At 39.4% G+C, this 24,816-nt stretch overlaps 1 protein-coding gene across 2 annotated transcripts in view; it reads left to right on the top strand.

The window, feature by feature from the left end:
* SHB (SH2 domain containing adaptor protein B) overlaps window positions 1-24,816 on the top strand; it is a 1,716,047-nt gene that overhangs the window by 1,235,522 nt on the left and 455,709 nt on the right. For both annotated transcript variants that reach the window (XM_044060968.1, XM_044060969.1), the window contains exon 4: window positions 24,138-24,306. In XM_044060968.1, coding sequence (XP_043916903.1) covers window positions 24,138-24,306 — 169 coding nt within the window. The remainder of the gene's footprint in view (window positions 1-24,137; window positions 24,307-24,816) is intronic.

Below are 24,816 nucleotides of genomic sequence, written 5' to 3'. Positions count from 1 at the left end.
AGTTTCATCCCTCATGGACATGAGGGCCATTCAGTAAGTACCACAGCAAGAGCAAGGACAAGGATTTTACTCAAGACTTTTCTTGGTAGCCAGAAAAGACAAAGCCTGGAGACCAATACTGGACCTGTCTATTCTAAATACATTTCTGGACGTTCAAAATTCAAAATGTTGACTCTGCAGCAGCTTCTGCCCATGCTGGGCAAGAAGGCTTGGCTTGTAACTTTGGACCTAAAAGAGGCATACCTGCATATTCCAATCGGACAGTCTTGCAGGAGGTACCTCAGATTCATAGCTGGCTCAATGCACTACCAGTTCTCTGCACTGCCCTTTGGCTTATCTACTGCCCCCAGGGTCTTCACAAAATGCCTGTCACCAGTAATTGCATTTTGCAGACAAAGAGGAATTCAGATATATCCTTACTTGGACGATTGCCTTATTCAAGCAGAGAACAAGGACATTCTACTAAAGCATCTGGCGTTTGTAAAAAGATTACTAATTTGCCTAGGGTACACAGTAAACGAAAAGAAATCAAAACTAGTACCCTCTGAAGAGATAATATTCCTGGGTGCAAGCTTAAATACAACTGCCCAGATGGCTTATCTCACGCCAGACAAAGGCAACTGACTTCTTACTTCAAAATGTTGGCAACAAAGACCCAGTTATCTGCAAGAAAAATTCTGCAGGCTTTGGGCTTCATGGCATCCTGCATTCTGCTAATTCCATATGCCAGACTGCATATGACTAAACTACAATGGTATCTAAAAAGTGTTTGGACTCAATATTGTCACAGCCTGGAAACATTAATTACCCTCATTACTTGCCTGCAACAGGAGTTTTGATGGTGGGCACAGGCCTGTCACCACAACAAGGGACAGCCATTCATCCTACCCACAGCCAGGCAGTCAGTAACAACAGATGCTTTAGATTATGCCTGGGCGGTCCACATGGCAGGAAAATGTATTCCGGCCACATGGCCCACAAGCCAAAGGCATCTTCATATCAATCAAAAAGAGATGCTAGCTGTTCAGAATGCCCTGACAGCTTTCAAGGATCTACTCCATCCAGGACAACTACTGATAAGGACGGACAATACTACAGTCATGTGATACATAAACAACCAGGGAGGCACACATTCCTACCCCCTCTGCAAACAAGCCATGACTTTGTGGGACACAGCATTGACTTATCAAGTACACCTGCAAGCACAGTTCCTGCCAGGACAGAAAAATACTCTGGCAGACGAACTAAGCAGAAACCTCACGGATCCCCATGAGTGGAAACTGGATCCACAAGTCTTCAGCATGATAATAAAGAAATGGGGATACCCAGACATAGGTCTATTTGCCTCCCCTCACAACTGCCAACTACAGAGATTCTGCACAAGGACTTAACAGAAGCAAGCATGGAAAGTGGATGCTCTATCATTCAGCTGGAAAACCCTAACAGTATATGCCTTTCCTCCTCTGCCTCTCCTCCCCAAGGTACTTCTAAAGGTCAGACAAGAGAAGCCAAAAATGATTCTGATTGCTCCAGACTGGACCCGCCAGCACTGGCACCCAATCCTAAAGAGCTTGTCTCAAGGCCCAGCCTGGACATTGCCTCTAATTCCTCATTTACTGACCCAACGAAACAATCAGATCCTGCACAGCCAACTCAGAACCCTAAATCTGGCAGCATGGCGGATAATGTAGCCATTCAGAACACACCTCTCTCTAAAGCAGTGATGGATATTATTTTGGAGGCCAGGAGACCCAGTACCAGAAAATCTTATGCAGAAAAATGGAAAAGATTCTGTGCTTGGAACCAGGCACAAGGAATTGACAAGTTTGTACCAAATATTCCTCAGATTTTACAATACCTAACTGAGATGCTGGACAAAGGCCTATCCTTTTCATCAATTAAAATCCATGCCTCTGCCATTTCAGCTCATTACAATACGGAACCACCAATTTTTTCGCATCCGTTGCTAAGACAGTACCTCAGATGGGCCAAAAACATAAGACCTCCAAGGAGAGCACCAATACCTGCATGGGACCTCAATTATGTCTTGGAAAAACTCACACTGCCGCCTTTTGCACCAGCCAATACAGCTGAAATAAAGTTCTTATCTTGGAAAACAGCTCTGCTCCTAGCAATAACCTCTGCAAGACAAGTCTCAGAGTTACAGGCACTCATGGCTGTGGAAACTTTTATCATTTTCCATCCAGACAGGGTTTCTCAGAGGACAAACCCGACATTTATGCTTAAGGTAATGTCCAGTGTGGCCCTTAACCAAACCATTCATTTGCCTACTTTTTATCCAAAACCACAGAATATGGGTGAGAGACTCCTGCATTCTTTGGACATACACAGACAGCTACTCTTCTGCCTGGACATAACTAAAGCTTTCAGAAAGACTGAGCAACTCTTAGTAGCATATGCTGCAGGATCGCAGGGAAAGGCTATCTCAAAGCAGACTGTTTCAAAATGAATAGGCCACTGCATTCATTTTTGCTATTCACAACATGGCAAATCAGTGCCTAAGGGCATTAGGCCACATTCAACCAGAGCAGCAGCCACTTCAGCAGCCTTTCTCAGAGGAGTACCAACCAAAGACATTTTAGAGGCTGCAACTTGGAGTTCAGTGCACATGTTTTCCAAGCACTACCACTTACCTCTCTACTCTAAATCCAGAGCAGGCTTTGCCACTGCAGTTCTGTAGGGCCTTATAGCCTCTCCTAATCCTATGAGACCCAGCCACCCAACCTCAGCTTTGGGATTCAACCCAAGTGTAATGACTGCAACAGTGAAACACGATGAACATATTACAGTTGTGTACCTACCATAAATGTAGATGTTCGAGTGTATTCACTGTTGCAGTCCAGGTTACCCACCCACCATCCCCCTTTTCTTTGCTAGGACTTATCTGTACTTCTCTATCCTTTACAACCTATGTGGTGTCTTTGCTTGTAGATGAAGGAAATGTTTATTTTTGTGCATGCATACATATTGGCATAATTTTCAGCCTACCAATATGGGGGCACCTGACATCTGGGGCAAGAAAAACTGAAGAAAATTGCGTCTGCTGCATCTTTTATACCCCTGGTGCACTGACGTCGGGGAAGAAGCGACAGCAACCGACGCCTGACCTAGACTTTGGAATTCGGGCCGACTGCGGGTAACCTGCCAGCAGGATAACCCAAGTGTAATGACTGCAACAGTGAATACACTCGAACATCTACATTTATGGTAGGTACACAGCTGTACTTTTCATTTGAGGACAACAGATATGGGTTAGGTGTGGAAACAGTTTACATACAAACCTTTTACGAAAATGTAAATACACTTTACACACACAAACAGTAGAATGCTATTTACAACATTTACAAGGTCGGGCTGTATGAGGGTAGCTGTAGGAGGTGAGAGCTTAGAGAGAAGCTATAGAAATTGTTGAGAGCTTAGATAGGCTCATAGGAAGATAGCTATGAGAGTTGTAAAGCTTGGGAACCAGAGCGAGAACCCCCTTGGATTAGGTTGGGTGAAGGCAGGTACATTTCCATTTAGTGGACAGGTGTTTGAATCGTTGGGTTTTGAAGTTTTCTGAGTTTGGAATGGTTCTTATTGTGGAGGGAAAGGAATTCCATTTTTTGCAGAGTGAGAAAGATAGGAGAAGTTGGCCAGCAGGACGTTTAGGCTTATGGATAGTAATTAAGTTCTGATTTTCAGATCTGAGAGCTCTGTTGGGTGAATAAGGGGAAAGGATGTTAGAGCGGGACATTTTGTTGGGTGAAATATGAGTCTGTGTGCAGTAGTGAGTTGGAGATAGTCTAGGTAGTTTGGGAGTTCAAGCCAATTCAGGGATTGTAGGGTTAGACAGTGATGGGTGGTAATTTTAGATTTAGAGGCAAATTTAGAGATTTTCTTGTAGCAGTTTTCTAGTTTAGAGGTGATAGAGGACAGGTTGGTTAAGAGAGGGGCTCTGTATAATAAGGAAGGAAGAAGATAAGTCGAGGCCAGAGTTTGCCTGATAGTTGGAGAGGCAAGCATACCTAGCTTTTGGTGGGTTTTCTTAATATTTTGTTGAATATGAATATCAAACTTGAGGGGTTCATCTACAGTAATGCCAAGTAGTTTGGCAGAGGGGGGACTACTTCTATAGGTGAGTTGGTTTGACTGTAGACTTTGAAGTTTTTTTTTATCATAGGAGAGGGTCTTTGTGAGAGAGAATAGTAGAATCTTTGATTTATTTGCATTGAGAGAGAGGTGGTTTTGGCACATCCAGTTTTCAGTTGTTGGGAAGGCAGTTTGGGTTTTAGTCAGCAATTCAGAGTGGTTTGAGGCTGAGCAGACTAAGGTTAAATAGTCTGCGTATTGAATGATTTTAGCATCAGGAATAGCAGTGTGAAAGTTGTTGATGAAGATGTTAAAAAGCATTGGCCCAAGGATTGATCCCTGTGGTACGCCAGTTGGGTTAGGTAGGAAGGAAGAGATGGAGTTCTTCCATTTGACTGCCTGTGATCTGTCTGATAGCTGGAGAACCAGGATAAAGCATTATGTGAGAGATTAAGGTTTGAGAGAGGACAGAGAAGGTGCTTGTGGGAAACAGTATCAAAGGCTTTAGACAGATTGAGTAAAACAGTAGAAACTAAGTGACCTGAATCTCGGGCTTGATTGACTGTTTCTAGGAAGAGAGTAGAGCGGTTATTGTGCTGTGGCCTGGATGGAAGCCATGCTGGGTAGGAGTGAGAAGATTGTTGTGCATCAGGAAAGGCATACGTTGGAGGTGGATGCATTTTTGTAGGATTTTGGAGATTGGTGAGAGCAAAGCAATGGGGCAAACGTTTGAGATGCTGGTATTTTTGCCTCCTTTATGAAGAGGAAGAATATAAGCTCAGCGCCAGAGTTTGGGGACGTATGATTCTTTTATGGATCGGTTGATAATGATGTTGATTGGGAGTGCAATGTCATCAGCAGCACATTTTAGGAAGGAAGAAGGGAATATTATCGGGAGCGTTAGAGTAAGGTTTAAGTTTGGACAAAAGTTTTTTTATAAAGTTAGTGGAGATGGGTTTGAGTTCAAACAGATGAGGTGAGTTAGAAGGGGGAGAGTGTAGAGCAGTTGGGTTTTTATTGGGAAATGTCTTGGTGAGGGTAGTAATGGTGTCTATGAAAAATGAGTTAAATTCAGAGCCTAATTCAAGATCAGATTTTACTTGGGTCAGGACAGGGATTATTCTTGGAGCCTGGAATTGAGGAGTGAGTTTACAGGGTTCCAGAATTCTTTGGAGTTTTATTGGTATTGGACTGAAGTTTGATATAGTAGGATTTTTTTGTCTTTGGTGATTAGTCGTTTTGCACGGTTGCGGAGCTAGGTATTGGCCAGTTTATTGTTTTGGTAAAGCTTCCATAGTCTGTCTCTGTGGTGGATAATCTGTTTTGTCTCTCTGGATAGCCAAGGAGCAGTTTTAGTTTTTATCCTTTTGTTTTAGTGGGGCTAGTGAGTTTAAAGTATCAAGGAAGACAGTGTTGAAGTATTCTATAGCCTTGTCAAGAGGAAGGATGTTTAGAATTTGCCAGTTCATTTGTTTGAAAGTATTTGAGAAAGTAGTTGAGTTGAAGCTACTGAGGTTACGAGTTTGAATGTACTGATGCTGGTGTGGGGAGGAACTAGTTGAGCGATGCATGAAGGCTAGAAGGTGGTCGCTAAAGGTATCAGGAATTGTGCCAGAATTGGTTATTTTATTTGGGTCTGAGACTAGGATCCAATCTACAGTTGATCCGGGAGGGTTTATTTTGTTAGTTCGAGTGATGGAGAGGATTATTTGAGTGAAATTATATAGGTTCATAAAACAATATATGTTCGTAGAGCAAGACAATGGAGGGTTACCAATAAATCCAAAATACTCGCTGAAAAAAACACGCTGGTAAAACAGCAAGCAGTCCAATAATTCTAAGTCTTCTGAATCGTAAAAACAGGTTTATTAAGATTTGAGTTTGGTAAGCGCTTTCACTAAAACAGCTTCATCAGACCATATTACATTTCACAATTAAACAAGGAGTTAATATATATTAAAAAAGGCGCCAAAATAAAATTACTTAGAGACATTACTTAAAAAGCAACTCATCACAGTCAGCACTGAATAGGTAAACATCTATACAGACATTTAAACCTACTAAGAAAAAAATCAATCAGTATTTGATCTTGAGCCTCCTGGACTTTAATAATGGACGTAATGGAACCTTGCCATTAATGCCAGGTGGTACATCTGCCCTAAATTTGATGATCCAATTAATTTCTCGACTTTCAGTATAGTTCTCAACATCACCTCTCCTGCATGTTCTGGAAATTTGTTCCAGTATCCTAAACCTAAACTCATGGTTAGGGCCATGATCCTTTACATGTTTGGCAAGAGCATTATATGGATGTTCTTTCCTGATGTGGTAAGCATGTTCACGCATCCTGTCTCTCAGCATACGGTTGGTTTTACCTACATAGTAGGCCGGGCACGCTGTGCAGGTTGCCAAATAAACTACATCCTTGGACATGCAATTGCCTACTACCCTGATGTTATAGCTACCTGTTCCTAAGGGGTATCTGAATACTGGGTCACTCAGAATGTAAGGGCAGAAATTACACTTATTGCAAGATGTCATATATGGTCCCTCTATACAAGGACCATTGATGTGTGGCTTTGGATAACACAGCAATTGTTTAATATTCTTTTTGTTGCGATAAATAAATCTGGGCTGGTCACCAGTGAGTCTCCTGATGGTAGGATCCACCGACAAAACATGCCAGTGTTTCAGAAAAACATCTTTGAGTATCCCTACATCCTTGGTGTAAGAAATGGGAAAAATCACCTCTCCCCCCTGTATAGGGTGGTCACTTGATGGATGTGTAAGCCTATCGTCCATATAAAACCCAGGGGCTCCTTCAGAGAAATAAGGAGTAGCCCTATTCCCTCTTAACATATTAATTGATTCCATCCCTTTGTTAATGTCCGATACACTATAACCACGTTCCCTGAATCTTCTATCCAAATCCTCTAAACCTGAAACAAATTCAAGATCATGAGGTGTATATCTGGATAATCTCATAGATTGCCCACGGACTATGTTACGATAAACATAGCCCGGGTGCATGCTAGTGCGATGTAATGCTCTACGAACATATATTGTTTTATGTTACTGTTTGCTGCTGTTCATAGTAGAGCATTTACTCCGCTTGGCATTTTTTATCAATTGAAATTATATAGGTTAATGGATAAGGGAGGTAGAGGGGCAATTGATTTTATTCCAGTCAATATTCACATCACCAAGGATATAAGTTTCTTTGTTAATTTCAGTAGAGGCCCATAGGAGAATATTTTTGAATGTAGAGATATTGTTACTAGGTGAGATATATAGGGCAATGATACAGATATTTTTATGTTTATTTAGTTTTAGAATTCCAGCAGTTAGTTGTGTTCTGGAATTGGAATTTGGAGGAGAATTAAGGTAAGAAGGTTGAAGTAGACTAGGGCAGTGCCTCCACCTTTTTTATTTAGTCGGTCATTTCTGAGACAGTGAAATCCTGGGGGCAGAATCTCAGAGATGGAGATAAAGGGCTTGAGCCAGGTTTGGAGATGGCGAAGATATCTGGTTGGTTATGGCTTAACCAAGCTTGAAATTGGTGTACTTTATTGTTTAGACTTTGTGCATTAATTGTAAAAATCTTTAGGGTGCTGTGATAGGAGGAAGAGGGTAAGGGATGAGTGTTGTTAGTAAAGGATGTAGGACCAGGGTTAGGATGGATATCACCAGCTTGGACTAGGTTGTTGAAGGAGATATCCTTTAGCCATATTGGTCTGCAAGGCATGAATTTTGGTAGATTGTAGATTGGAGCAGGTGACAGTATCTTGACTTTAGAGGAGAAGAGTTTAGGGTGGAATAGGTGCAGAGGGTTCGGCTGAATGAGAGAAGAGGAGATAGAGTGGAAATGGGAGTAAGAGTGAGGGGGAAGGTGGGTTTGTATGGTAGTTGTCTTTGTAGGTGGTATTGGACAAGCATAGGTGGAATATGAGGTAGCATAGTATAAGGGAAGTAGGAACAGAAAGAGGAGGCTGGGGGACTGGAGGGTGTGATAACTTGAGGAGAGCATGTTGGAGCAAAGAGAGAGTGGTAAGACTGGTTAGGAAAATAGAGAAGGCTATGAAGACGAAAGGGTTTAATAAGTGATGGGAGGTATTCTAGAGATTTAAGGAAAGAGGAGGGGACTATAATTATTGGGTGGAGTACAGATTACAGAGTTTAAGAAGGATGGCTATAGATGGGAGGAGTAATGAAGGGTGGAGCTGGTACTGGGTAATTAGGCTGAGAGGGTGGGGTAAGATAGGAATAAAGTTAGGAGTACTGGAGGCGGGTGTTTTTTGTATAGTACATCTCACCTTTGATGCTTCTGTTACCAAAAATTCTAAGATTTATGAATGAAAATAAATGGTAAGACCTTTCACTTTAAAGTTTGTATGTATATGTGTGCACGCACACATTTTATTTATATATTTTCCCTATACCTGTCACTGCCTGTTTTGAACTTGTAGTTCAGTTATAGTAGCCATAATGTGTACTGTGTTATGAGAATGTGGTTTGAAGAAAGATGCTAATGTGCCTTACTTTGCACATGTGGTGATTTTTTTTTTTTTTGAGGAAGCTGAGTTAATGCATTGATTTTTCGTTGCTTGGGTTCCATGCTGCTTCTGGCATACCCTATCTTCAATAGATGAGACTGGATCATTGGTGTGACAGAGTAACAAAAGACTGGCACTGGGTATTTTTACCCGTGGGATAATAAAGTACTGTATCACTCATGAAACTGACTGTTACCAAGAGCATTTCTTGTCTATTGGAACATGTTGTACAGGAGTGGTTTGTTGAGTTCTGAATCCACATTGAACAGATTTCAAAAAGCCAGCTGCATTGGTGAGACTGGAAAAAGCCACGACTATGTGAGATAGAAGACCAGAATTTAATTAGCAACTAGGCCACCTCTTGGAGTTGTTTTGGTAACATGGATAATGATTATTCTGGGGTAGCAGTCTGGGTTGCAAGATGCCACAATACCCCTCAGAGAAGGAATTGCAGGCTTAGAAGTAAGCCTGGACGTGTATATGACTCGCCAATCTACTTAAAAATCACTCTCATTGCATACGTGTGAAAGTGTGCACCCGCACGGCAAAAGTGAAGTAGTCACCTAAATGATGTGCACCCGCACAGCAAATATATAATAGTCACCTTACTGATGTTCACCCACATGACGAAGGTGCAGTAGTCACCTTCTTGATGTGCACCCGCATGGAGAAGGTGTAATAGTCACTTTACTGATGTGCCACCCACACAGCGAAGGTGTCAGTCACTTTACTTATGTGCACCCACACGGCGAAGGTGTAATAGTCACTTTTACTGATCTGCATTCACACAATGGGGATGCAAGAGTCATCTTATCCATGTGCACCCACAAGGTGAAAGTGTAATTGTCGCCTTACTGATGTGCACCCACACAGCGAAGGTATAACAGTCACCTTACTGATGTGCACCCACATGGCAAGGGTGTAATAGTCACCTAACTGACGTGCACCAACATGGCGGGAGTGTAGCAGTCACCTTACTGATGTGCACCCACATGGAGAAGGTGTAATAGTCACTTTACTGATGTGCACCCACACAGCGAAGGTGTAATAATCATCTCATTAATGTGCACCCACATGGCGAAGTCATAGTCACTTTACTGATCTGCATCCGCATGATGATGGTGTAATAGTCATCATACCCATGTGCACCCACAAGGTGAAAGTGTAATAGTCACCTTACTGATGTGCACCTACGTGATGAAGGTGTAACAGTCACCTTACTTATGTGCTGCATCCACATGGCGAGGGTGTAATAGTCACCTGACTGACATGCACCAGCACGGTGAGGATGTAACAGTGACCTTACTAAAGTGCACCTGCCTAGAGAAGGTGTAATAGTCACCTTACTGATGTGCACCCACATGGAGGGATTAATGTCACGTAACACATTCATGGGAGGGATTTGTCATTTGCAAAGATAACCCATCATAGTTGCCAAGATGATGGCTCCTGAGGCCAGCCCTCTCCCAAAGAGGAATGCAAAGCTTTCAGGTGACAACCCTTTCTCAGTGCTAATACTACTACACAGAATATTCATCCATTAAATAAGAGCAAACAAGCATCACATGACCACAGCCAGCATATCACATGACAATACTTCTTAAAATTATTTAAAAGACATTAAATGTTCTGTTGTTGAATTTTTACAACAGGTTTAATACTCACAGTATTATTGAGACCCGGTTCAGACTCTACAAACATTCTAATAATCCATTCATATTCTTTGTTCTCAAGGTACTTATTTAAATCACCTCCTCTGGTCCCTCTTGTTACTGCATCTGTTACCCTGAGTTTAAAACACCGGTCCTCACCCTTTATAATATGTCTACTTAAAGCATTTTTATCATTCTTCCGTCTTGTATCTGACTTATGTTCAATAATTTCTTCTAGTAGTTTTCCCCACATAAAATGAAAAACATTTTACACATGTAGCAAGGTAAACCACATTGCTAGTTTCTCAGTTGGCTGAGATAGGAAATATATATTGCTTATTAGTAACAGGGTGAGTAAACATACTATTATCTACTAAAATATTATTACAGCAACTGCAATTCATACATTAAAAGTTCCTTGTTTTCTAACTGTTTGTTGCTTAGTTGGGACATTAAAATCCTTATAACACAGCCTTCTCATTAAGTTTCTAACATTTCTATAGGATTAGTGAGGTTTATTGTCTAAAAGAGTCTGCAACTCTGGTAAGGCTAATAAAATGGTCCATTTTTTTTGTATAATTCTTTGGATTTCAGAAGTTCTGACATTGAAGATCGTTACATTATCTGATTTTACTGGGCTGAGTTGCCTTTTGTACAACCTCCTCTGCACCCCTCAAAAATATAGGTTGCAGGGAGATTCTCCTGTCCATTTTTACCCCTTCACAAACTCTAAGAACTTCTACCCAGTTGTACCCACTATTTATAAATTCATTAACCATTTCGTTTAACTGCTCATTAAATCTCAGAACATCCGTATTTAGTTTGCTAACCCTACTCAACTGGGCTTTCATTATTCCTGAGAATTCATGAGGTGCATGCATGCTTTGTCTGTGTACAGAACGACAAGCATGCACTTCCTTTTTATGAATACTAGTCTCAATTCTACTTAATTTTTTCTCCAAATGCACATCCAGAAACACTGTCATTTTCAGAGTATGTCATCTTAAATTCAAGAAAATCTGTTGTACCATTTAGATAAGAAACATATTCATCTAGCTTATATGAACTCCCCCTCCAAACTAAAAAAAAAAAAAAAAAATCGTCTACAAACCTTTGATGAAATTCAACTTATTCAAGACATGTCTATCACTATATATAAATTTCTTTTCCCATTGATAAAGTACTAAACTGGCGTATGTGTTGGCCACTGGATGTCTGCATGGGCACCCCCCGCCTGCTGTAAATATGGTTTATTATCAAAAAGGAACACATTTTCTAAGTCAAGGTCAAGCAGTAAACAGATATTTTCTATTTCATTTGCTGACATACAAATTTCATTATTTAGAAATTATTATAAGGATTTTAATGCCTCAACTAAGCAACAAATAGGTATAAAACAAGGAACTTTTAATTGTATGAATTGCAGTTGCTGTAATGATATTTTAGTAGATAATAGTATGTTTACTCACCCTGTTACTAATAAGCAATACATATTTCCTATCTCAACCAAGTGTAACACTAGCAATGTGGTTTACCTTGCTACATGTGTAAAATGTTTTTCATTTTATGTGGGGAAAACTACTAGAAGGCTGAGAGAACGGATTATTGAACATAAGTCAGATACAAGAAGGAAGAATGATAAAAATGCTTTAAGTAGACCTATTATAAAGAAGGGTGAGGACTGGTGTTTTAAATTCAGGGTAATAGATGCAGTAACAAGAGGGACCAGAGGAGGTGCTTTAAATAATTACCTTGAGAACAAAGAATATAAATGGATTATTAGACTGTTTGCAGAGTCTGAACCGGGTCTCAATAATACTGTGAGTATTAAACCAGTTGTAAAAATTCAACCACAGAACATTTAATGTCTTTTAAATAATTTTAAAAAGTAGTGTCATGTGATATGCTGTCTGTGGTCATGTGATGCTTGTTTGCTCTTATTTAATGGTTTAATATTCTGTGTAGTAGTGTTAGCATTGAGAAAGGGTTGTTACCCGAAAGCTTTGCTTTAATAATGTTCTGTGCTTGATGTTGGAGCGGTTTTGTTTTTGAGTTATTGGTATTTTTCCAATTACCACAGTATCAGCCTATCCCAAAGAGGATTGAACAGGCTGGGAAAGAACAGGGAGACTAGATTGACATGCAGTCGGAGGGTGGGGAGGAAGAAAAGCAAATAGGAAAAAATGCATAAAGGTACAAGTCTTGGTTCATAACCTCTTTTTTGCAACCTTTATTTGCTGGTCATCTTGATGGCAGCAAGTGGTGGACATAAATAGAACTTAGGTTTTTAAAATGTGCAACTTGATTTCAGTGTGGCTTTTGCCCCATGCCTGGTGCCATGATGACATTTGGACTCTTCCCATTCATTCCCTAACCCAGGAATTTCCCTTGGGATCAAGGCAAAAATCTGTCCAGAGGGCATGTTATTCAGGCAGTCATGATGGTGCCTTATGACCTCACCAGCATCCCATCAGTGGAGGTGTTTATAAAGGTCTAACTCCACCACTGGGCAGATGAAAGTGTAGGCCAATGATGCCGTCCAAATGCTAGTACACTTTCCCATGCTCCTGCATTGAAGGTAGCCACCTACTGGTGGCCTCTGTGAACCTAACAGCTGCCCCCAGGCAACACATTTGCATCATCACACCTTCTTCATGGAGATTGTGGCAGTGAGCTTTTGGCACTCTTCCACCTCACTCCCATCTTCCCTGCTAGCTCTGTCAAGTGCCTGGGCCATAGATGAGTCTTTATCCCTTAGTACCACCTGCACTGTTAGTAAAACCTGTAACTTATTAATCTACAGTAGACTTCAGAGTATTTTCATTATTTAATCAATATTACTGTTGTTAAATTTCCTTTGTTCTGTGCAATGCAACTTTGTATTCAGTCCTCCTCCCCCAAGTCTGAGCCTGAAGACAGTCCGTCTGGGCCAGTGCTCTATCCTGGTTAACAAATGGTAAAAATGTAATTAAATATGTTCAGGTATGCCTTATAGCTGCCTAGCAGTGAAACTGCATCAGAACTATTTCTTCTAGTGCTGTAATAGATTTAAGGTGTAACTGCTAACAAGCAGGAATGACCTGTGTGTTTTGAACCAGTACAGTGAGGCCATCATTGACATTTCTAATGTCTTGAATGAATAGAGCAGTTTACTTCTGTGGCTTGCGGACGCTGTTTAATCACTGCTTTGAAACCTTATTTTTTGTTGAAAATTGAATTTTATCAAAAAGCTGTACAATAAATTACAACCCCAAGCAAATGTGCTTTAGTAATACCTGTGTGTGAAACTCTACTCTTTTTTTTTTCTTGTTAGAGCACTTTTAGAAAGGAACGATCTCCCCTGGGTCCATCATCATCTTCATTGATTTCTACTTCATGATCTTCAGCAAAGTCATTGAACCCATTGTGAGCACATATTTTGACCAGTGAGCTTTCATCTCTTTTTAATCATGTGGCCACATGTGTCCAAATAGCAGCCATTGCAGTATCCTATCTAATCTCAGTTCTGTGTTTCCTGCCTTTTTGTAGTCAGCATGGGTCCAGTCCTGTCACATTTCCTTTCACAGATACTATTTTTTTTCTGTTTTATGGACATTTCTTTACTTCATTTATTTTTGCTGCAGTCTTGCTATTTGAGTTCGACTTTCGTATCATTGCAAATGAAGCAGCAGTGATGGAGCACTTTGTAATGTACAAACTCCTGTGTGGAAGTCAGGAAGGTCCATCACTGTCATCTGTTCTTTTTAACCTGCAGCAAGCAGGTGTGTGGAACTGCTGATTTTAGAAGATTATGGAGATAGTTTACCTAAGCAGTAGGTGGCTGACCTAATCTGTAATGTAATTGTTGATACATTGGTACATTACAATGAGAGTTCTGAGAAAAGTAATGGAACAGCTTGATATTTGCTTCTGACCGTAGCATTCCCTAAAGGCATCTGCTGCAGATGTCATAGCAAATTAGGAAACGCTTAACTCACTTCGCAAAATGCTTAATTTTATTTACTCATTAGTATTTTGACATACAAATCTGTACAATGCAGCCTTTGTAGCAGCTTTTTCTTCATTTGTCTTTGTTACATTTGTTGCTTCTTGTACAAGTACATAATTGCTGCTGTGCATTTTGTTTTATTTTTGTGCTGTTTCATACCATATTAGATGAGCTGTCTAAGGTTGCATACCTTATCAGGCGAGTGGTATTCAGGGACCCTGGAGCTACTGACAAGACGCATTCAGCTAACGTCCCAGTTCTGCATATGCAGCTATGTTTAGGATGAAGATTCTTTCCTTTTTTGTACCTTATTGTAGTTATGGCAAATCAGGCTGGCATGTATGTGTACATCATTGTACCATGTGACTGTAGCTGTGTATACTGTAATACCAGTGTTAGTGTCAGCCCATTTAGCCACTGTTTTCCTTCCCTTGAACTAGAGATAGTACAACAGTAACAAAGGAGCCATAATGATGCATGTGACTTGCACTCTGGTTAAGTTTAGCAGCACTGCTTGACTTAATGTTTTCCAAGTGAAGGATTTTAAATGGTGCCGTCAGGCCCCCCTCAGCACTTTTATCGTGCCAAGGTAGAAATTCTTCCAGCACCATTTTTGTTTGCATATTGGATAAATTACCCTTATAGGCATCCCAGATAGGGTTGCCACCTTTTCAAATGCTCAAAGTGGGACATTTTTGGTACAAACGTCAGATTTTGCAGGTCAAAACATACCCACGGCCAGTACAAAGGACAGAACTTCACTTTTTTGCCTAATTAAAAGCTTTTTCTTGTAGCATTTTAGTTGCTTATTCTGTTTCTTATATAACATGTAGGTGTTTTAGATACAGAATAACTGTTTTACAACTATTACTTAAAATCTAGGAAATAATTTTGTCCTAAAATCTCAGGACAATTGCCATTTTTACATTTTTTTTGCAGGACACAACTGCCCAAAGAGGGACTGTCCCTCACAAAGTTGGACAGGTGGTAACCCTAATCCCAGACCTTTATTTCTCAATAAAACTTTAAAAGCCCAATCTTGCTCTTGCCCTTGTGTCTTGACATAGTTTGATTCTTCTGACAGTGCTTTCAGTATTTACTTATTTTTGGAGATTCACAGTGAAGAAGCTTTTCCCCTACTAAGTATTGCAAGTTTTTTCAGTGGTTGCATGCAGATTAGCAGAGTACATAGCATGCATATCCATCCACTTAGAAAGAGCATCTTGTCAAAACTGGAAACCTTTTCCAAGTGAAGGACTAACAAACGTCCACATGCAGTGTAAATGATGGCATGTCAGCCCATTCTTATGTATTTAAAGGTTCATTAGGAGAGGGATAGCCATTTGCTTAATGTTGAAAACATTTGCCCAGTGGGTAAATGCTAGAAAGTGCATGGTAATGCAAAAGCTTTTATTCTAGCAATTTTCTAATTGTATAAGATGGATATTTGAAATTTGTCCCTATTTTTGGGATTGTATTCCCCCATTATTGGCTTCATCCAGATTTTTTGTGCTAAGGTTGAGAGCTATGGTAAGAACTGAATTCACTGAATATGTTTGGGGGCTATACTCCCCCATTACTGGCTTTGTCCGGGTGTTTTTTCTAACAGATTGAGAGCTATGGTGAGAACTGAATTCACTGAATGTTTGGGGGCTGTATTCACCCATTATTGGCTTTGTTCAGGTGTTTTGTGCTAAGAGGTTGACAGCTGTGCTATGGTGAGAACTGAATTCACTAAATGGTAGCCATTTAAGTTTCCGTCTTCCTCTTTCACAAAACAGCTGATTTGGCATAGTGGTATGTTGCTCTGACTGTTTTGCACATGGTCCTGGGTTTAAGGCTTGGCAGTGAACTGTATGGTGGTAACACAGCATTTTATTCTAGCAACTTTCCAAGATTATACAAGCAGTGTTTAAAATGTGTCCCTGGTTTTTGGGTTTTTGTCCCCCCCACAATAAACTTTGGCTTTTTCCAGATTTCTTTGTGCTGCAAAGTTCAGAGATACAGCTGAGTGAGTAGATTTTACAAGAAGCTGAGAGCTGCAGGGGAGCAAAAGTTTAGTGCTGCTTAGGCTGAGTCTGCTTGCCTTGTTAATAGCACAACAGGTAGTATACTTGCTTTTGATGCAGAAGGCTGTGGATTCTACTCCCACAGTAGATAGATGCATTGCTGGTACTGTACTTTGCAAAGGGGGTGGATGCTGCACTCCTTTTTGAAAAAGATACCTAGTAACTATGCACCTGTTATCAGTTTTCCATCCATTCCCTATTGCAATATTGCTTGCTTATCATTTTTTTAGTGTAAGATATGCAATTTATTCCTCAGGGGTAACAGGCACTTTATTTGTAGATGAAACAATGAAATACAAAGTTGTTTGCTAGCAGCAGCCTCTTCATTGGTTACAGATCTCTTTAATGTGGAATTATTTAGATGACTTTTACTTCAGAGATTGTGCATATGTACTGATACTGGTGGACTGTAGAAGTTTGAGTAGACGTTTATAATGGAAATGTTCTGAATTGGGCAGTTTTGACATTACTGCTGCATCCATTTTGTTTCATTGTTTACTGGAAAAATTTAAAACAAATTTAAAACACCCTCTAAAACTGTACTGTGTTGTACAAGGAATATAATTTAATACAATCAGGAAGGTGTATGAAAGAGCATGTGTATGTTTCGTGTGCAAGGGGCCTGTGATTTGAAAACCATCCAAACCCAAAGTTAATCTGCCACTGGCAAAATGTATTTTCTTTGAATGTGGGTTTCAATGCTGTTTCAGTGAATGTGAGTTTTCAAGGGCAGAGGAGTTTTAATGCCAAGTCTGTTTTCATTGTGAGACTGCATTGCTTTGTTTAGCAGATATGATATCCATTAGTGTTTGCGCTGTAAACTGCAAAATAAAACTTTCAAATGAAGTCCAAATCATCGCAGAAGTAAAGCAGTATGCACATTAGTGTTTATGGTTTTTGTTTTTCGGCTTTTCCCGGTTAGTGTTTATGGTAAATGGGGTGAAATAGCCAAGTAATGGTTCATTGGAATGGCTGTGGGGGGGAAGCTCCATTCGACCATGATTTTGTGAGGTGGGGGAAGGTCAGCGAACTCAGACAGCCCCGGCTGAACTATATCTCTCAACTGTCCAGATTTTTGCAGAATGAAGAGATTTTTGCTTCTTATTTTTGGTTTGTTCCTCATAAAATTTGTGGTTTCCTGTCAAATCATTTAGGAATGAAGTCACTAAATAATGACAGACACTGAGTTTCAGACTTCATAACCTTCAGAAAAATGCATGCTAAAGCAAGACCTGTTATTCTATCAACTGTCTCAGTTTATACAGGAGCAATTTTTAGTACTGTTTATATGTTCCCCCAATATATTTGGCCTTGTCCAGATTTCCTGCATTAACAGGTTGAGAGGTACGTGCAAGTAAATTGCTTTATAGAATTAGGCATATCCAAACCTCTCAACTGTACCCGATTTTGGCTCAAAATGTTGCTCTTCCCCTAATAATCTCTCTGCAAAATGGCAATTTTGGCAGAAAACATGGAGGGTTTACAATTAATAAATAACTGTAATAATCAGTTATAGATTGCTTTTATTTCAGAAATGCATGTAGGTTATTTTATTTTGTCAGCTGCTCAAGTTAGCAGTACTAATATTAAAAAGTGTCCCTTCTTTGCAGGTTCCCAGCTGTATTGTGTGGCTATTTTATATTTATGAATCATATTTTTGGTCCATTTTTCATGAAATTATGGGTTTTTTTTGGCAAATTAGTGGCAAATCATTAAAGACTGAAGTTAGAAAATGACAGACATTTCAGTTTCAGATTTCATACCCTTCAGAAAATTCATACTAATGCAAGACCTACTATTCTATTATCTTTCTAAGTTTATAAGAGCAATATTTAAAAATTGTCCTTATTTTTGGGCCTTTGTTCCACTTCTTTGTATGGCTTTGTCCAGATTTCTTGCTGTGTGGTTGAGAGGTATGACAAATGTGTCAGGGCCATCGCAGTCAGCCAGAGACATTTCAAATTGTGACATACTTGTTGCACCCCACTCTCCTATGTAGTGACTCTGGATGTGTCCAAGCAAGGCAAGGAATAGTTATGCAGTGTAAATGTGCAGACTATCCCCCCATCCAAGGTAGACACAAGTACTACAGTGGCTTTTCATCTGTCCCTGATTTTGCAGAATGTTCTGGTTTCTGTCATATTTTTATACTGTTGATTTATGCTTATTATTCAGAAAGTGCCTGTTGCTCTGTGTTTAAGTAGCAATGCTTTAACGACCATCTGGTAAGCTTGTCTGAGATTGTAAGATGCAAGTAAGTTTTAATAAGCATACTGTTAACGAATTGCCAACATTGAAAGCCGTTCTGTTGTTGCCATGCAGAGAATACTTACATAACATGTAAGCCTTGGGTATTGAAATGTATATGACAGTATTTGTAATAAAGGACAGGATTACAATATTTTAAGAGCTCATTACAGGCTTTACCTGCAAACTAAACAGAGTGCCAGTCTATCATGTGTGGTCCATATCCTGTGCAGTAATCCTTTAAGCAATGTATGTTGAGCTTTCCTGTTTGCTTTTCATTTTTTACTTTGATCATGTTTTCCCCATGAAACAAGTAGATAACTCTTGTCAGGCAGCAGGTCTTTTTTGGATAAGAAACATTTTTCAAGTGGGGGTATCCCAGAGATTGCTACTTTCAGCATGTTACTTGGTACTTTAATAAAGCTGAATATAAATTATAATTAGAACTGCAGTGCAAGAAGTGGTTTGAGTTGAGTGCTGCTTGTTTTTTTTATACTTGATTTTAACTGGCATTCCAGTAATGTATTTAAAAAAATTATTTTTTCATGCCTCACAACCTTTTTGTTTCCATCTAGATAAGTAAGCTGCCATGCAGCCAATGGATTGAAATATTTTTTTCTTCTACACTTTCCTTTTTTCTTGATTGAACTCTCATAATGACGATTTGGCACCTAGGGCAGCGTATTTAATTAAAGTTACAGTTTTTGTGGTTTTGATCATAGCTCCTCCCTTTTCTAATTGGCCAGACCCATTCCCATTGACCCCACCCATTCAGCTGTCTCCTGCAGCCCCCCTTTGATTTGAAGTCACCAGCCGCCACTGAATTTACTCATTAGTATTTTGACATACAAATCTGTACAATGCAGCCTTTGTAGCAGCTTTTTCTTCATTTGTCTTTGTTACATTTGTTGCTTCTTGTACAAGTACATAATTGCTGCTGTGCATTTTGTTTTATTTTTGTGGTGTTTCGTACCATATTAGATGAGCTGTCTAAGGTTGCATACCTTATCAGGCGAGTGGTATTCAGGGACCCTGGAGCTACTGACAAGACGCATTCAGCCAACGTCCCAGTTCTGCATATGCAGCTATGTTTAGGATGAAGATTCTTTCCTTTTTTGTACCTTATTGTAGTTATGGCAAATCAGGCTGGCATGTTATGTGTGCATCATTGTACCATGTGACTGTAGCTGTGTATACTGTAATACCAGTGTTAGTGTCAGCCCATTTAGCCACTGTTTTCCTTCCCTTGAACTAGAGATAGTACAACAGTAACAAAGGAGCCATAATGATGCATGTGACTTGCACTCTGGTTAAGTTTAGCAGCACTGCTTGACTTAATGTTTTCCAAGTGAAGGATTTTAAATGGTGCCGTCAGGCCCCCCTCAGCACTTTTATCGTGCCAAGGTGGAAATTCTTCCAGCGCCATTTTTGTTTGCATATTGGATAAATTACCCTTATAGACATCCCAGATAGGGTTGCCACCTTTTCAAATGCTCAAAGTGGGACATTTTTGGTACAAACGTCTGATTTTGCAGGTCGAAACATACCCACGGCCAGTACAAAGGACAGAACTTCACTTTTTTGCCTAAATAAAAGCTTTTTCTTGTAGCATTTTAGTTGCTTATTCTATTTCTTATATAACATGTAGGTGTTTTAGATACAGAATAACTGTTTTATGCAACTATTACTTAAAATCTAGGAAATAATTTTGTCCTAAAATCTCAGGACATTTGCCATTTTTACATTTTTTTTGCAATCTAGGAAATAATTTTGTCCTAAAATCTCAGGACATTTGCCATTTTTACATTTTTTTTTGCAGGACACAGACCTTTATTTCTCAATAAAACTTTAAAAGCCCAATCTTGCTCTTGCCCTTGTGTCTTGACATAGTTTGATTCTTCTGACAGTGCTTTCAGTATTTACTTATTTTTGGAGATTCACAGTGAAGAAGCTTTTCCCCTACTAAGTATTGCAAGTTTTTTCAGTGGTTGCATGCAGATTAGCAGAGTACATAGCATGCATATCCATCCACTTAGAAAGAGCATCTTGTCAAAACTGGAAACCTTTTCCAAGTGAAGGGCTAACAAACGTCCACATGCAGTGTAAATGATGGCATGTCAGCCCATTCTTATGTATTTAAAGGTTCATTAGGAGAGGGATTGCCATTTGCTTAATGTTGATAACACTTCTTTGTGTCTTTTTTTACAACATTCTGAAGCATGGCAGGCCACTTTACATACGATTTGGCTTAACCTTTCCTTTTGGGTATTCCAGGTTGAGCTTTAGATTCACCATTTTCACCATTACAGAATGGTCTTGCGGGGGTGGTGGGTCAAATCTATCACAGTGGGCAGACAACTGGTATTGCTAGTCTTGTGAGGTGTGGCATTAACATTGGCTCAGTTGTTATAGTCCACTCTTTCAGTGCATATTCATGAACTGTTACAGTGGTGCATCTTTGGCATCATTAATTATACTTAACACCTAAAAACAGCCCTCGAATCTTGTATGTTTGCCTGCCTCCACCCATAACTCCAGAAAACCCCAAACCTAGATTTGCAGTATTTCTGGGATGAAAAATGATGCAGAAATGTCTTCATGGCAAAGATTTTTTTTTTAACATGGTCATGAACATTGGTTTACTGTGAGTGGAGTATTTGGACAAAATCCAGGTCTTCAAATATTTGCATAGTAAGGTTTCAAGAGGGCACAAAAGAAATAATCTACTAAACTTCATAAGTATTTGAATTTTCTTTTGAGACTATGGGTTTCAGATATGAGCTGTCTGTTTATATTTGTACATTCCACTTGGTAGGCTGGCTGTCTCTTTGATGTTCATAAGAGCAACTTCATAAATTGAAGTTTCAAAGGTATCGGAATAAGTTGAAATTGAGTACTAGAAAAATACTGATAGTGCTATAGAATGAGAAAAGCACGGTGTGCTTCCATCCTCACTTGACTTTTCAGCACTGAAACAGAAATAAAGTGCTGATACTGCCTTGCCCATCTGCGCAAACTGCATCTTGTACCACACACTTATTGCTCATTCTGGCAAGATATTGATGTTTAATACACAGAAGCCACAAGTCAGTTGTTAAAGGGAGAAAAACCTACATCACCTGAGCAATTTTAGGGACTGGGACCAAAAGTGTAACTTTTATATTGCCTTCTCTTTGGATGGGTTTCAGTCATAATCTATTTTTTCTTTCTTTTTTTTTTTTAACATAAGTTTTGTAGTAATTATGGATTTGCATTACTGGTTTCCTTTTATTTATTAGATGAGTGTGCTCTATACGTTGTCTTTTATATTTAGTTGTGCGTTGCTTCTTCTTTGTAAGGATTTAGCAAATTAAGACTAAACATAGTAACAGCATTACTACTTTGTGGTTTATTTAATAGTAACTATAACCACCAACAGGTTGTTTGCATTTTGGAATTTGGTTTAGTGAGATAAATGAAAAAAGTATATTTCCTTTTATACACTGTCAAAAGCAGCTCATTTTTGCAGCTTAGTATGCTGCGTTTGGCCCAGCAAATCTTGTTATGTTGCAAATTGTGCCCATGTAATGATATCAGTAAAGGTCTATGAGTGGCAGTCTCCCAGCCTGTTAATGCCGTCCTGCTTTGTACCCTGTCAGAGTGCTGTGCATCACTGGACAGCCCTGAGGGCAGTGACTTCCTTCTCTGGCAAATGTAGCTTAATCAGCCATTGGTATATTGGAACAGAACTGGACCACTACTAGAAGGCTGGGGAGGGACACAGTACAACCTATCAACATAACAGGATTCCCATTCACCCTTTTTTAATTCATTTTTCCAAAGACTGCCTACATTACAGCATCCCATGTCATACTTTCAGACTCGCCTGTTAATGTAGTACTACTAACTGCTGGGCCCAGCCACTAGCAGGGCACTTGTGCTCCCATTCCTCCTTCAAAGAAGGAAAGTTACCAAGGTGCTCATTCCTATCCTCCCCCCAGCTCCACCTATTTATCCAACAGTTACCTGAGCTCATCATTAAACCCAGTTGCTGGTGTCACAGGCAGGAACAAAATATCTGTACCAGTGGGCTGAGCTAAAGCAGAGCACTTGATCAGTTGTATAAACAGAATTACTGTAAAAGAAATTAAAACGTCGGCAAGCTGCTGCCTGGCTGATGAAACTGCATTTTTAGAGCTCCTGTAAGTGCAAAAAAGATAATTATTAGAATGAATTAGAGTGGATGGATTAATTTATGAAGAGATTTCATTTCTTTCATTTCATTTCTTTATCCTTAGTTGTAAAACAAACTTTCCAAAAATGCAAGAAAAAGCCTGAATCCCAAAATGTCCAGATTTTTACCTCATAATTGTGGTCTGTTCATAAATTTTTGTATTTCTGGCAAATTATTTGCAATTTATTGAGGATTGAAGTAAAAAATGACACATTTGGGTTTCAGATTTCATACACTTCAAAAAAAAAAGAATGCTTATGCAAAATCTATTATGTTAACTTTATATGTTTTTAAGAGCAATATTTAAAAATGTTGCCTATTTTTGGGCTTTTGCCCCCCCCCCCCCCATATATGGCTTTGTCCAGATGTCTTGCTCTTACAGGTTGAGAGGTACGTGCAAAAATGTTTTTGAGGGCAGGCTCTCAGTGTTACTGGTGAATATATTCCTGATGTTGGTCAGCTCATCTCCCCCCTTCCCAAATGACATACCTCTCATCCATCCATATTTTTGCATAATGTCTGTAGTTTTTCCTCATATTTTTTTCTTTTAAGTCATTGGAGATTAAAGTCATTAAGTATTGATGGATATTTGTGTTTCAGACTTCATTTCCTTCAGAAAGTACATGCTAATGCACAACCTGTTAAATTGGCTTGATAGATTCGTAAGAGCAATATTTAAGAATTGTCCCTGTATATCTGGGTCTTTGTTACTCCATTTCTTTTTAGCTTTGTCCAGAAGTCTTGCAAAAAGAAGTTGAGAGGTATGCCTCATGTCCGCTTACAGAAACATCCTAGGGTTTTTCCCTGTGTCAAGTATAAAGGTCTTTGGACACTAGGTGTGTTTTTCCATTGTGTGATCGCAGACTTCATCTGCTAACAGTGATTACATTTTGTATAGTTGTATGCTTTTCCTTATATGATTCCTGTCTCCCTGGAATTTCCTGTACCAGTGCATGCAAGGCAAACATCTGCTGCATATGCCCCTTTTCTTGTAGCTTCTTTTATGGTCTTTTGTAGTAAATCGTGTGCAATCCCACTCATGCCTTTTCTCAGAGGAAAAGTGATGCTTCTGTTGTACTCAGTACATCTTATGCATAGCTGGTCTCTGTACTGGTAAGAACATTTCTTAAACCTTCAGTCCCTATCTGTTTAGAAGGATACCTGATGGTTACTTGTAGGTTTTATAGGCGTATCTGAAAGCTTCTGGTCTTTCTTTTTATTCAAGGTTAGATATGTTTTGTGAATAGTATTAATATTTTTTTCTATCCACTGGAATTAATATATTTTGGCAATGCATTTAAACTTACTTGTCTTTCTTTTCAGCCCAGCTTAGTGATAATGAGAAAAGGACATCTCCCTCGCCTTCCCGTGACAGACGTCGACAGCTAAGGCCACCAGGAGGTAGCTTCAAGCCAGTCAAACATGGGAGCCCAGAGTTCTGTGGGATCTTGGGTGAAAGAGTAGATCCAACTATTCCACTACAAAAGCAAATGTGAGTTAAACTTTGCATTATTTATCCAGATTGACTGATGTGAGCTTTGTAAAAATGAAATAAGTCCTAGAGCAGTTCAGGTTTCTCTGCTTTTAACTGCATAAATAATTTCATCACAGTGACACTATGATATTATGTACTTGTTTGTGCTTACATCTGATTATGTGTGGAGAAAACACATTGTAGCTGTTTGTGGTTATACAAATGTGACAGGCCCCTGAGAGGTGAACGATTATAAGTAACGGGTAAAGTGCAGTGAGATTCAGAAGCAGGGATTTGTCAAAGCAAACCGATTTCAGCAAGTGATAAGGATAGTCAAATGATCATTAACTTTTAGTGTTGATTTTATAGTTCGTTCAATCTGTAGTCTTAAATTTTATGTAATATTTTCACACATATTTGTTTTTTTCTGACTCTAATCAAAACAAAAATCTATTGTTATTTGCCAAGATAATAGAGAAATAGGGCAGCATTTTCAGTTTCCCTGTTCATATTTTAACCAATTAACCT

The sequence above is a fragment of the Protopterus annectens genome, chromosome 2.part0 (genome assembly GCF_019279795.1).
Source record: "Protopterus annectens isolate FY-2018-M chromosome 2.part0, PAN1.0, whole genome shotgun sequence".
Classification (NCBI taxonomy): Eukaryota; Metazoa; Chordata; order Ceratodontiformes; family Protopteridae; genus Protopterus; species Protopterus annectens.
This window is presented reverse-complemented; position numbering and strand designations above follow the sequence as displayed.